At 39.4% G+C, this 15,283-nt stretch overlaps 1 protein-coding gene across 5 annotated transcripts in view; it reads right to left on the bottom strand.

Annotated features, from left to right (window-relative positions):
* The window catches only part of GRIP1 (glutamate receptor interacting protein 1), a 108,122-nt gene that overhangs the window by 72,898 nt on the left and 19,941 nt on the right, over positions 1-15,283 (bottom strand). For all 5 annotated transcript variants that reach the window (XM_014963658.1, XM_014963660.1, XM_014963657.1 and 2 more), the window contains exons 2-6: positions 8,628-8,763; positions 7,547-7,692; positions 3,579-3,662; positions 2,655-2,730; positions 1,178-1,323 (exon numbers count right to left, since the gene is read on the bottom strand). In XM_014963658.1, the coding sequence (XP_014819144.1) occupies positions 1,178-1,323; positions 2,655-2,730; positions 3,579-3,662; positions 7,547-7,692; positions 8,628-8,731 (556 nt within the window). In that variant the 5' untranslated portion in view covers positions 8,732-8,763. The remainder of the gene's footprint in view (positions 1-1,177; positions 1,324-2,654; positions 2,731-3,578; positions 3,663-7,546; positions 7,693-8,627; positions 8,764-15,283) is intronic.

The raw sequence follows: 15,283 nt of genomic DNA, 5'->3' as shown, positions 1-15,283 counted from the left end.
AATCTGGTTTTAACTGTGATGATATATAGGGTTTGGTCATCCATCATCTTCCAAAGAAAAAGAAGAAATAAATGAAAACACGTAAATTCTAGTTCTCTTCAGGTTACAAGTTCACCTGCATTTCCATTTTCCACGTGGGAGGTTCCCACCCAGATGCTGAGCTGTCTCCACTTTTGTGGACATGAACTTTGCATGACTGTCCAGCAGACCTGCCAGACACCACGCAGACCTCACTCCATTTTTGATAGTTAAGTAAACATATACATATATATTATAATTAAAAAAAGTAAATAAATCTCTGTCTCAGAGAAGAACAAAGAGGGCTCTTGCAGAATAAACAAATATCTGACATTATTCTTCTAAGTATTAATCTTTTCCAAGGCTTTGAAGTTTGACAGTGCTATTTCACAAATTCCCATGAGGCTTCTTTACTGCTAGGCTAGAAATCCGACTGTGGAACTGAGGAGGAAAGGAACAGAAAGATCCTCAAACAGAAAAGAAATATTTTAGCCTGACTGGTGAGTGTTTCTATTTCTTGCTACCATGAATTTTCTGTATCTTGCAAAAATGGAGGGGATATGACAATTTCCAAAACAAATGGAAATAACTCAATCCCAAATCTTTTGTGAAAAATCATCTGCTGTCCTAGACTTTCCAAAAAACCTCCCATATCTTCAGTGAGTTCAATCAAAGTTTGTATAAAGCGTAGGCTCATTTTTCAAGCCATGATTTGCCACCTCTGCATTTCTTAACAAATTTTCTCTTCTCCGTTCATTTCTATGTAGCAGTTTTGTGACTTTTTAATAATATCTTGGCCATCCAGCAGCACTGGCAAAAGGCAAAAGGCTCTGTTAGAGCAAGTAACCCCTTCTTTCATGTGACATAGAAATGCTTACACTTCATTAACCTTTATTATAAACTAGTCACTGGAAAAGTTACTTTGCTAGAATCCACACTATGGTTTCACTCTACAAACCACGAAATGTCAGAATGCTAAATTACAGTAAAATACCCCTCACCTCCTTATGAACCCAAGATTAATGATACGGTGCAGAAGGGAATAGCAGTGCTAGGAGGAGCGTAACAGGTCACCATCACTTCTAAAATAGCTCATCAAGAACAGGCAGCAAAACATCATGGATGGTCCCAAAAAGTAAGGCCCCTCTTCTCAACCTACCCATCACTGAGACATCATATTCAACCAGCAGAGTCGCCTCCTGTCCGCACTGTTTGAGAATACTCATGGCTTCAGCGTGTGTTGTGCCGAGCAGGCGGATCCCATCAACACTCAGCAGCCTGTCCCCGGGTTTGATTGTGCCCTCTCTGAAGGGAGATTAAAGGAATGATCTTCATTAATAGAAGGTAAATTGATTTGGAGATAATACCATTTTTATGCAGAGCGATTCTCTTGCACCCTCTCTGACATCCATCCCTCTTGCCTTAACACTTAACATTTACTTTGACGGTGAGAACGTTCAGAGGGCGCAGTGGAAAGGAAATTGCTTTAATTGGAAAGTCAGCGACTGGAAAGCTTAGCACATAGCTAAATAATCAAGCCATGTTAAATTGCAACTAAGTATAGCTTCTGCTTCCACATATGCTTTCTCTCTTCCTTGTCCACACAACTCCTCTTTCATACATACAAAACCACCTCCTGCTCGAATATTTTCTTAAAATACGAGGTGCAAACATGTGGCTGCAGAAATGGATTGCAAAATATGAATGTCTATTTACTGACTTTCTTAAAAAACATCCCTTACTTGGATAATTCCACTTTTCTTCTTTTCGCACCTTAAAATAATTTGGCTATAAATGTACACTGTCTCCCAGGCACATCTCATAATGTATTCAAAATTATAATAGAAAATAAAATACTAACATTGTCATCTCAAGAATTGGGGAGAAAACCAAGGAAACAAGGGGCATGGGGGTGGGAAGAAAGGGAGGGACAAAAGACAAAGGTTCTCAATTAATGTTTCCAAGGTCAAAAATGTCACTGTAGTCTACAGAAAATCAGTCTGCCTTAAAGAAACTGCCCTTTGAGCTTCTTTAATGGATTAAGGACACAAACACCATTTTTGAAAATATAAGTCATACATATAAATAAAATGAATATTCTTTCTTCATATAGATACAATATGTTCATTGGGCCAAAACATAAATCTGTACTCAAAAGCTGTCCAGGTGGTTATTTATGAACTTACATGTACATATGTACAAACACCTTAAAAGAATAATACAACACCACCAAAACACATGACAGGATTTTTCCAGTGCAAGAGAAAAAGATTGTGGTGCCGGAGTATGAAAAGCATAATTAAGAGCTACACTAGTTGTCTGAAGACTGCAAAAAGTGTGCTTTGACCTACTGTAGGCATTCGTTCTAACTATTTTAGGTTGATTTTTGAAAGTGTTTAATGGGAAAATCTTGAAACATGGAACATACTAAATTAAAGCTCACACACACTGTGATGTGCCAAGCCTCTATGGTTGCCAATTGCTGTTAATATTATTACAATTAATGCATAAACCCATGAATTTCAAAGAAACAAGTTGGAATAGATCCACCTCACTCCAAATCCTAACTTCTGTCCCAAATAATTCCCTTTCTCCATTTCTCTTTCACATGCACTCCAGTGGAAGATGAATTGTACCTGTCAGCAGGGCCTCCAGGTCTAACACATGTTATTACAACAGGACGAGATTTATTTCTGTCATCGTGTGCTCCACCTAGAAAGGGAAAAGTGAGAGAAAGCACACCTTCATTTTATGCTTTTAATGAATGCTCACTTCCAAAAGGCAAGCCTAAATCTTGCAGCAAGCAGACTTACAGATGGGCTAAGAAGATCAAAAAACACCCAGGCCATTAATATGAACCTCCACTGAATATTATCTTAAATAAAATTGACCTACTGTATAGTATAGAGAATTCTTTATAAAATATTTCTACAGAGTGATTCATAATAAATGTATGTTCTTTTCTTAGAAAATCTGATCTCAGTGTGAAAACTTGCTGTTCTGTAGTCTTTGTTGCACAGAGATAAAATATCCATACTTCATGTATATTCAGAGTAATGAGTAACCACTAAGGAATTTATATATTAAATTAAAAAAAAAAAAAGTTTTACATGAAGAAACTAATAACTCATCGTTGAGGTATATTATATAGCATTCTGTTCTCTAATACTTTCTTAAAAATAAAGTGAATCCTTTTGATGTACAATTCAGACTATCAGCATGATTAATCAAATTTCGTACCTATTTTATACAAATACTGTAAGTGAATCTTTCTAAAAAACTACAATTTTCCTATGGATTTCAGTGGTAGCAGAATCTGGTCTTAAGTCAAACAAAGTTTGCCATGTTCTTGGCATAGTTGTTTAATTATTGTTCTTCCATAAACAAAAATTAGAGCACTTCATAAAAGCAGTACATGATTGTATGGAAAAAGTAATACATAAATCACAGAGATTTTTACAAATTGTAAGTCATAAATCTTGAAATGATTTCCGAGTTCCATAAAAACTTACAGCCTTTTTTGCTGATTTAGAAAATACAGTTCAAATTTAGTAACTCACCTCTTATTACAAATCCAAAAGTGTTCCCCTCTTTATGTAAAGTAACTTCCACAGTTCTAAAGATGAGACCTGATCCTTGTACAGCTTAAAGAAAAAAAATAAAAGAAAAAATCCAAACCTTAATTATTATTATTTTTCTAATTATACACAGAGATTTGCTCCTTTTCTATTTCAAGCTAGCTATTGTGTTTCTGGTCATACAATTGGACAGACTCCACCACAGAACAGTCAGGTTAAAGACCTATAATTAAATACAACTCATCCTCTTTTGGGGAGAATTTTTGGCCAGATATTTTGCAAATTGCCAACTGTTTGGATAAAGAACCATAGATGCATATAACAGATGAGGAACTTGAGCCTTAGTGTTTAAATTGTTGCATAATTTTGTTTTTCTTATAGCTGCAGAAGAGAGCCAGAACAGATGGAAATCCACAGTGAGACACAAAAAAGACAAATGAAATTCTTAAAATTACCTAAGGAGTTTGTTGTTCAGCCATGAAAACTTTTATTTGTACTGTACAACTCAAGAAAGTTGAGATTTTTAGGGTGCATCCCTCATCTCAGGTTGCTAGATTAAGATGAAAAATGTATTTTGTGTCATAAGGATTTGTTATTTTTTTTCCATTTTCAAAATTAACATGCTCCCTCATCATTGGTAAGTGAGTAAAAAAATCTCTGACTTCTAGTCAAGTCAGTATTTTCACTGTAAGCACTAGAGGAGTGGTGAACAGCTGGGTTAGGAGGTGAGAAGCCTAATGCACAGACCAACACATCTGGGTGTGCCAATCCACTTCACAGAATTTGAAACCACCACTGTTAAGAGACCAGTGGGCAGTTTATTATTAGATTTTATAGGAAAAATGTTGGCAGGGTGTAGAATTCCATTTTCTAAAGGGAAAAGGATGCTGGGCAAAATCACACGCACGCACACTTCCCAGCTTCCAGTAAGACAATGCCAACAGCACAACACACATAAAGATTAAAAAAAACCACCCTTCTATAAAATAAATGTTCTGTGAGCAGCAGAACTAATGAAAACTTATGTCCTTTAATGCTCCTGCCTGCAATAATCAGAGTTTCCCCATCCTTTGTTAGGATACCTGAGGAGGCAATGGACACCACAGGCTGCACAGCAGGGGAGGTGTGTGCCACCATCAACAAAGGCCCTAGGAAGAAGTGCTGCCCCCTCAAGTGCTCTCTCTCTGAGGACTCCCCTGCTCACAGACTTGCTCAAGTGTCTACTTCCATGAAATGTACTGTAATGTACTTTTTTTTTATGGAGTCTTTCAATCCCTATTATAAAAGTTATGGCAGGGAACCAGAAGAACCACCCAGTGGAACCACATAGATCTCATTTCCTTAGGAGAACAGGTGAAAAGACAAAGCCCCAAAGCATTGCTCTGCATTGCAGTAATTCCTGCTACAGCTTGAGGATCGGGACCATGTTACAGGAGTCCATGTGGTTGTTTCCTTTTCAGCTAGAAACGTTTTACTGACTGAAAAGGATTGGATTATGGGGAGAAGATGACAACTCTTGCCTTCATTCCTATCAACAGAAAGTGGCCCTGCATGTAAGCTCAAGCTCAGTCCACACTTCCTAATCCACTTGGTGTGGCCTGTAACCTCCACTGGGGACAGGAGAAACTTTCAGTTGGGTGGCGAGGAATGCCACACAGCATCTTTCCACTTGGGTAACAACCATTCGTGTAGCTGTCCTTCCACCCCAGCCTCAGCCAGGGAGGGGAAGGAAGTCCTTAACCTGTAGCAACAAGAAGAGGCAGATGCAAGGAAGGCATAGCTCAAGTTCCAGTTTAATATGTTGAGGTGGCTCATGTTGAAAGTAGCGGCTGGATGCTCCTGCTGTGAACGCTGCCAGACAGGGAAAGAAGCACTAGGGAGAGTGGGATTACTAGTGCTCAGCCAGATTTAATCCATCATTATTAAAGTTCTGACATTTCCCCACTCTGAAACCATGACAGTCCTCTCTCTGAGGGGGTAACTATGAGAACAACAGTAGAATTTCATTATGTGTGGGACAGGGAAGAAGGTGCCAGGACTTCACCACGTGACCTACCGGAAAACTTCTGCGTGTGATGATGGCACTGTATCTAGCTTGCTCACTAGAAGTTAATGGGAACAACTAGACTGCTAAGTATCTTGAACTTTATTAGCTATGATTGTATGAAGAGGTCAGAAATTCCAAGGACTTAGAGAAAAAGTTATGATTGCTACTGTAATTTAGCATGTTAAAATCCGGTTTCAGTGGACAGGAGTGGCACATACACCAAATGTGGTTGAAACAGAAGCCCACTCGAACAAGTGCAAAACAAATAATGCTCATAAAACCAATTACAATTCCAGCAAAATAATTCTGAACTCAGCTGACTTCATTAATTCAAATACCGTTTTTTTGAACACGAAGTTCCTTTACCACAAGTGAACACTAATCAACAAAGAACATTCAAAACATATTAAGGTAGTTGTCAGAAGATCATAAAAAGAACCAAATATGTAATTAGACTACCCCTCCAGCTGCTAGAAAGCAGTGGGGAGTTCATCTGTTTCTGAGCACCAAAAAGAGTGATGGATTTTTTGGCTTCTATTGCAAGCAAAGTCTTTATTTAAGGAGACAAGAGCTCCCTAGCTGGCTCCACAGATTTTTCTGGCCAAACACCAGGAAATCACATTTTCTCCCCTCCAGTGAGCAGCGTAAAGGAGCACACACTCTTTCAAAGGTGTGACTGGTGCAGCCCCCTTGGTGCCAGACAGTCACTCCTTCACCTTAGGTCCCAGGTTTCCAACTCACCATTTCTCTAGCTTTGACTTCATACCTGAGAGCCTCAATTCGCACTGATTTTCTCCTCACAGAATCACAGAATCTTCTAGGTTGGAAGGGACCTTAAAGATCATCTTGTCCAACCATCAACCTAACTGACAAAAATAGACACCCACACAACAAACAAGGAACACCATCACTAACCCATACCTCCCAGCACTTCATCAACCCGTCTTTTGAACACCTCCAGGGATGGTGCCTCAACCACCTCCCTGGGCAGCCCATTCCAATGGCTGATAATCCTGACAGGAGAAAACACAGTCCCTTTAAGAGCTCCAAAAACGTGCTCTGATGACCCGATTGGGACAGCCAGAACCACCAGAGATGGACATGTACAAATCTCTCATAAACTCACAAACTCCAGCAGCTCCAGGAAGCCAACAATGAATCAGGGCAAGGAATTGTATTTCAGTCCCCACCACTCACACTTTGACAGGAGTCTTAACGACACAGACCACAGTCACAGACACAAGCGCAAAAAGAAAGAGCAAAGGAGAGGCCAAGAAAACACTCAGTAGCACTCTGTGACTTTGATGTCAGCATAAACTTGTATTTTGAAGACAACCCTGCTCAGCAAGAGGTCCTTGTTTCAGTCACACAGTTCTTGCAGGTTTGTGTATCCCTATGGCCTACCCCCGCTGGGTCTTCTGCTCTAGAAATGAGATGTTGCCTAAAAGTCATGACAGGAAAGACTGGAAAAGTCCCAAATGTTCTTTATCTGGGAGAGCAGGAGGGTGCTGCAAGTGGAGAGAAGGAAGGAAAGGAAGGAAGGAAAAGGCAGAGGCAGAACTCACAGATATTCATTGGTCTCAACTCAGAAGATCTTCCAGTAACAAGAAAGATTCTCCTGCCCTGGAATCTTCCTAATCTCACTTACAGTATTGAAAACGGTAAACAAACAAACAAAATAGTTGACAACTCTGCTCTGTTGTTGTTGGGATTTATGCTCCTAAAGCACATGAGCATCTCTGAAAGCATCCTCCTGTACTTTTTCGTACTGCGATAAGCCAGAGGAAAAAATTATAAGAAAACAACCACTACCAAAAATGACGATCACCAACCATCCCCATCTCACTGCTGACAGCATGTCTGCTATTCTGCATAGGTTTCAGCTTGCTCTGCTATTACTTACAGACAGGAGGCAGCTCATACTCCACTTCTAAAACAACCCTCTCGCCAACATTCTTGAGCAGGCTGATGATCTCATCATGGCGAAATTTGGTCAGGTTGATTCCATTCACAGATTTGATGTAGTCTCCTACATCCAGCTGGTCGCTCCTAGGAAAAAAGTACGTAGTCCTTTTGTTAAAGACAGGTCTGCTGGACAAAATGAAATCCTTTAAATTACTATTGAGTGATGGTAAGAAATAAATTTTCCATTCACCTAGTTTAAAGCAAGTTGATCTTTCAAACAGAAAGTGGCATTTTAAGATCTTAATCTAGTCTGGTTTATTAAAAATTAAAAGAAGAATGTTGTTGCATTATTAATTTCGGATGTACAAAACCAGCTGCACAATAAAGGAGTTGGATGATTTGACTGGTTTGGGTACAGGATTGTCTTCTTCATGTCCCCATCTTTCTCTCTTTTTTCGGGAAGTATCCAAAACTAGTTTTTTTAGACAATAGCTGCCTTCACAGCTAACATCACAGCTACAGGAGACAGGACACAGCCCAAAAGCAGATGTTCTGCTCAGTTACTTGGAATGATTTAGCTTAACCGTTATCTTTTGACTTTCACTCATGAATAACAGCTTTTTTTTGTTTCCACTGTAGTAGTAAGGAAGGCTTTATGACTTTAGACTCTTTTTAGCCATAAAACCAGCAGATTAACAGTTTTTTAAAGAAATTAAATTATGGTAGTACTATATTTAGCTTTTCCATTTTATTCCCATCCCTCAGTATTTTATGCTTGCTTTCTCAATTTTTTGTTCAAGGACAAAAAGTAGAAAATAAAATGCATACAATTTAGAGGAAACTTCATTAGTCTTATGAAAACTTTCAAATATCTCATTGGTATTTCCAGTTTTTGTCAAAGTAGCCTTGAGGGAAGAGGGGGACCAGCTGCTGCCATTTCCCTCTGAGCTTCTCCAGTCTGATGGGTTGCCATTATAGATGCATCTAGTCACATATTTGTTAGTGACCTTTCTGATGTGGTACATATTTCTGAAGCAATCACATCTTATAATGCATTTTATGGCTTGAGATGTGGTTACCTAGCAGCGATTCCTCCTTGACGAAGGTTAGATACTCTTGGTTTCCCATCCTTGTCGATTCCACCCGATACTGTAAGCCCTAGGGTGGTGCCTTCTTTTTTCATTAATTCAACTATTGTTGAGCCCTTGAATTCCTCTGTTGAAAGAAAATTATTGGCATTATTAAAATTTAAGTGATAACACAGATGTTGCCTTTCTAAAATGTCATCTACCTCCCAAGAAAACCATTGTGTACGTTAATATGAAATAACGTGTACATCTGGAGATTCTTTATGTTACAATTCGCAAGTTCTGTCCGCAAGGCTCTGCATATAGATAAATCTGAGACATATGTTCTGTAAAAGGTTATTAAAAACTACACCAATGTGCTAGTATACTATACAGAGCCAATAAATACAAAGTCTGGCATCACTTACAACCAAAGGCAGTTGTTTCACATTTTAAAAAGGCTATCTTTTCTCATTTTCTGCTTTCTCCCTCTGACCTCTATGTTTTATAAAGTACTTCAACTGATTAACTAAATAGAAGGGTAAAAGACACAATGATATAACAGTACTAGAAAATTTTAGGTTGAGGCTCACTTTGAGGCCACTAGTAGATGTCAGTGTTAATCAAAACAATTGAACATAGCAATAACCCAGATGGAGATTAAATATATCAGATCTTAACAGTTTTATTCCTTATTCTTATACAAATATATCTCCAATGCAACTCTGAAATCTCTACAGAATAAAGGAAAGGCTTTCACAGTCATAAGTTTATATAAAATTTCTCTCACATGCTGCCTGAGACACGCCCTTCTGCAGTTTGCCCATTTAGCATTCTTGGAAAATGTGAAGCTAATCCCACAGACCTTGACAAATGCAGGGCACCTGCAATGGAAAGCCTCAAGCTCTTGAAAAGAGATGTCCCTGTTGCACATTGATGTCCCTATTGATGGACAAGGCAATCTACATATGCCCAGTTCCAGCAAAGCTGCAACTGTTTAGAAAGCCATGAAGCAATCATATATCATGTCCAGTGTTTCCAGTCAGAGAAGACCCATCAAAATCACCAGCTGCCCAAATATTCTGGAAAAATACATCAAGTCCTAAAGATCCACCTGGATAATGATGAAATCATGGAAGGATCATCCATCTCTCTAGTCCTTTTCAGCATCAGCACGCAGCTTTTAGGTGAACTGGTCAGATACAAACATCATATACACACTGTAAACAAGCAGTATATCTGCATTGCACTAGTAATCTTGCTGTGGCAGCACAAGATTTAAAAATGAAAAGCCACCCAAAAGCCAAGCAAGTTCCTTGTATACATTCATATGTTCACCAATAAGGTCTAGAATAAGCACTATACAAACAGCAACAAGGCTCTATCAATACCTTTCCATATGACTGAGAAGATGACCTAATACATCTTCATCTCAAGATGAAGAACAGCTGCCCTGACTGAGAATTGCCAAACCTGAGCAATACAGAGATAATGGTGGCAGGCAGAGGAAAGCATTCAGAAGAGCCCCCAGCCTTGTGGAGTATTCTGTAAACCTTGGTAGTACTTCTAACAGGGTTAACTGCTGAATCTTTTGCAGACGTAGCATCATCCTATGCAATTCTCCTGCTCCTTTTAAGGTGGCTGACAGGCTCTTTCCGTCCTAGCTGATGATGACCTTACTTCAGTTATTCACATTTTAATCATTATACAGCATGACATAAGTGTTTGGGCAAGAATTCTCCTATGCTTATAAAGCTTCCGCTAAGACAAAATTCCGCAGTGCATTCAGTCAGCAGCATGGGCTGTCAGAAGCAGACAGCAGCATAGCTACCCAGTGCATTCTCCAACTTGGCTGACACCAAACCATCATTTGGAAGCTATTGAGCTTCCACAATGTTTGTTCACATCTGGCCTTTTTGACAGTTCAGAAAGCACAGATGTGATTACCTGCATCTGAACATGTAGACATGTTGCATAGCTGTAGGAGACGCTACGGACCAAAGTGCTGCTTTCAGTTTTACAAAAACCTGCAAGTATTCATAATGATTACAAGAGTTAGTCACGGTACTTACTGCAACCAAAAATACTGTACATTTGCACCCATGATGCAACTTCAGGTCCTTTGCCAGTGTGTTCAGGGTTTACTTGATCATGAGATCTGGAGCGAAAAGGAAAATTCCCCTCTCTCCCCCATCTCCCAAACTGAATCCTTCCTTTGACCTTCTCAGTAGTACAATCTGGTTGTCAGGAGCATCTAAGATTTTTACTTTTTCTTTTAACAAATACTTTGCCAGAATGTGTATCCAGGCCATCAACAATGCACTGCACATGCCTCATCTTTTGCTATAGCATAATACTGCCATGTGTTCTGATCTTTTATTTAGGTTCTAGGTTGGCAATGCAATGCTGGGAAATACTCTGCTGCCTGAAGTGACACTTGGAACAGATGATCCGTCCAGTGTTTTAAGCTAGCTAATAATGACACAGTTCCTACAACTACTGGCATGGAAAGCAATGACCAGGCTTGTTCCTTCTCACCATCTATTCTGACAAGTTTCTGCGTACCTCTGGCAACCGAACAGGGACCTCCAAACTCTCTTCCTTGGTAGGCAGGAGGGAAAGATGCACCGACACTGTAAGGGAGTGGTGGTGGGAAATGCTCATTGCTAACTGACAGATAAGGTCACCTAGGAATACGCAATAGTTTCATTAGGTTTGCCCCTCTGAAAGGTTTTATAGATTTTGTTGTACATAATCATAGCAGGAAGAAATTAAACTACCTAAGCTGGATTTGCTTATAAGAGACTGTTATCCTCGGGAGTGCTCTGAACCAGGTCCATCCGATACCCCAGTCTCTCTGGTTTTCATCTTTGCTTTCTTAAGTCACACGATTACTGTTCTTATAATATTATATATTACACGTTTACTTATCTGTATTGCTTTGACATTATTATTACAGACTAATCCCACTGGAGTATTATTGAAATTCCCCATATCAGAATAAACCTGGGACTTCATTTCCAATCCAACAAGCAATTGCATCTGTACATGCCATACCCCAACTAATGCAAGGTCAGTCTCTATTCTCTAGTTAACACAATGCTATGTTGCTTTTTGTGGGTTAAAAATCAAACTGCTTCATGTATCACCTCACTCATAATTCATTACTTATGCCAACCAGCAAACTCTGAATTAGTTAGAAGTCTCTGGGGTCTGTTCTTTCCTACAGGTACTCCCGCATTGCTAATAACATTAGCATAGCCAGCATCAGAAAGGAAGGCAAAGAAGTTATTTCCAGATTTCTTATAATTTATGAGTAAAACAGGAATTGAATTTACAAGTCTTTTCCTTAGTGGTGAACTGAATATAGAATATGAGCTTAAGAAATGTCTTCTTACTCCATAACAGTTTATGAAGTATCAAGTATCAGAACACCACTCCTGCAGACAGCTTTGTGATACAAACTAAATGAATTATTCTAAAATTAAACCGGGTAGAGAAAAGATGGTTCCAAGTCTATAAAAAGCCCAAATCAATACCGTTTTACACTTCAGTTGGAGGAAATGCACTTGAGAACTTCTTCCCCTCCTACCATTAACAGCTCGGGTAGCACTCAGTGAAACACAGCTCACACTGGGTCCTGCCTTCCCTCGGCCTGGGGAGGGTTTTGGGACAGCCCGGGGACTTCCATCGCTTTCTGCTGCTGTTAGGGTGATCCTGGGCACATGCCTGTCCACGCTGCACCAGCCGCCCTACAGCTTTGGGGCATCCACCTACCTCTGGTATGGGGCTCAGGAATCCTGCTGAATCCTGGAGATGGGCTGGGCAAGGGGAGTGCAAACATGCACACTCGTACACACACACACACACACTTGTACACACATGCAGACATAAGATGGAAAAGAAAGGTTCTGCTCCAAAGAGCTTCATCTCCATCTCCAATCCTGTTAAGGTGGACCCCATATAGCAACTGCACTCTAAAGAAAACATTACGCTGCTGAGGTTTTCCTAATTTCTTAATGTTTCTCTTAGGTTCAAGGCTGCAAAACTGTAATTGTGTGTATGCCTGACTTGCAGCAGGGTCACCAAGACTACCATCTGCCCTGCAACCTAGAAGCCTACAAGGTTATTCAACATAGCACAAGAAAACTTCAAAGATAAGAAGGTGCTCCGATACAAGAACAGGTAAATCTTACTGTGAGAACATGAATAAATAGAACAACTTGCAGGTAAGTAAAACCCAAGAAACATCATGTCAAATGAATTTTTCTTCAAGGAGAACAGTATCATGACAAAGCTTCTGGAATTTTATACATGATCAAGCTTTTTGCAATTTAATACCTTTTGATGTGTGTAAATAACATGTTTTAATGTATAAAAAGAATGGAAAATAAATTGACTGAATAATTAACAGAAATGACATTTCTGAAGCTGGAATATATTCCCTTCTTCAAAAAGAAAATTAAATACTAGACTATGGAAGTGATTTTTTTCACAGAACAACATTTGGAAGCTGAGAGAACTCTCAACCAAAAGTTTGATCATCTATTTTCTATATTCCTAGAATTTTATATTTACATATTAAAGTAAAACTGAAAAATATTTGCCTTCATTACAGAGTATTTTTTCCATCCCTTCTGTGAAAATTTCATTTTAAAATCCAAGAAAATGCCTAAAATCTACACAATCAGGTCAAGTGCTTGTATCCTTCACCTAGTGAATGAGTTTGTTCAGTGCAGCCAGGACAGGGCATAAATGGAACTTAACCTAAAACTAAAAAAATACTTGCTGTTATTGATTGTTTCCTACCAAAAGACATACATAATCAATAAGTAAGTAATTGGTAAGTCTGTTGAAAATACAGTCAATGCTGTCCTTGTATGGATTTTCCTTGTATGTCAGCAGAAATTCTGCAGAGGAAACATTTTGCTTTACATCCCAGTAGGCATATCATGGCTTAGTAAGAAATCACATAAAGATAAAGTCAATTCCTAAGAAAGAGATAGCAGTTTGTTATATTGGGGACATCGCATCTACTCAACGTTTCAGGTCCTGCGGGTAGGTGTATTTCTCTGAGTGTGACAAGAGGGATGTCAAGAGATGATGAACGCTCTATTCCCTGTTGCCCTTTTTGTGACTGGCTGTCACTAACTCCTAGAACACCTAAATTTTTATTAAAAACAAGCAAACAAAACCGTATTGATGAAGAGAATCTGAAAACACAACGCTGACCTTAACCTACTCTGCGCCATCTCCTCCTGCTGATGGAGGGACAATCCCCAAACCAGTCCTGGTTCAGAACCAAGCAACCCAGAGAAGACAAATGGGTATGAGGTGCATCAGAGCACATCTACAATGCACAACACATGGCGGTTGATGTAACCAACAGGACTGTAAATTTAAAACAACGCCAATGCAGGCTGCCTCGGGTTGTTGGCTGGGTTAATGTGAGTTGGGTAGCTTGGATAAATGTTGTACAGATGAAATGCTGTATCTTTTTCAAAGAAAGCAAGGGAGATAGGAAAGGCTCAGGCACTGGCAAAAACCTCCTTAAAATAGACACAACTTATACCAACAGCTATTTTTGTTGTGGACAGGGCATTAGACCATTCTATTTATTTTTTTTCTTTTCAGCTGTGAAATCATCTACAAGATGACTTTGCCACTGCAGAAACATTATCTAAAAACCAAATACCTTCCACCAGCACTTCTAAACTGGAAAAACTCTGACTGTTGCCTGGACTAGGCACAACATAGAAAAGGAGATAATGACATTTTATAATCAAACACAGGCCATGATACAGGATGTGATCACATAACTCACTGAAAACAGCAGACCTGCAGGTCACGGCAGCATAGTTCACATCTGGGTTCACTGTTTTCCCACCTAACAAGAGCTTAGTTCTTCTGCTATTTGGTTTTTGGTATGTTTTCCATATTCTAAGGCACAGAAATGGATACCTTGGCAGCCAACTCTCTCTAAATGAAAACTGAGGCACACAACAGGGGTGGTCTTCAATTTAGCATCAAACATAAGTGTTACATTTGAAATTCTGTTTATGACTAAAAAATTACATGTTAATATAAATATCCCAAACCTGAAATCAAATAACCACCAACGGAAAGTCAGTAACAGACAAAAAGTGCCTCTTCATTCATAATGACAAAAACCTTCTGCAATTTCTTAGCAGACAAGAATTGGAAGAAACACCTGATATATGACACAGCTATTGATGCACACCACAGTAACTTCAGCAGTTGCATTTCAGGAGTGAATTGGTTAGCAGGACTGTACGAATAAGACCCTTTCTACAAAAACAATGTCTCTTTGTGAGCGGGATAGAGGAAAAACCCACAATCAGCTGTTGGAGGACAGGGTTTCATTTTTTACAGTGACCAGAGTTAAACCATTATTACCTTCCAAAGGCTGAACATTTCCATCCCACAGCCTGCAGTGCAGTTGTAACTACAGTTATAACAAACTGTCCCAGCATTTCTCCAGCAGCAGCACAGCTATGCTACCAAAGACACATGTTCAAGAGCCACCACCCCGCTTGTGTCTGAATCCACTCCCCACAGACAGGAGTACTAGAAAACATTTGCCAGAAAATGCAAAAAAATGGCATGGCATGGTGTAATAAAAGTTTTCACAGAGATGCAGCTTCACA

The sequence above is a fragment of the Calidris pugnax genome, unplaced genomic scaffold, assembly GCF_001431845.1.
Source record: "Calidris pugnax isolate Ruff unplaced genomic scaffold, ASM143184v1 scaffold44, whole genome shotgun sequence".
Lineage (NCBI taxonomy): Eukaryota > Metazoa > Chordata > Aves > Charadriiformes > Scolopacidae > Calidris > Calidris pugnax.
Note: the sequence above shows the minus strand (reverse complement) of the source record. Positions and strands in the feature narration are given on the sequence as shown.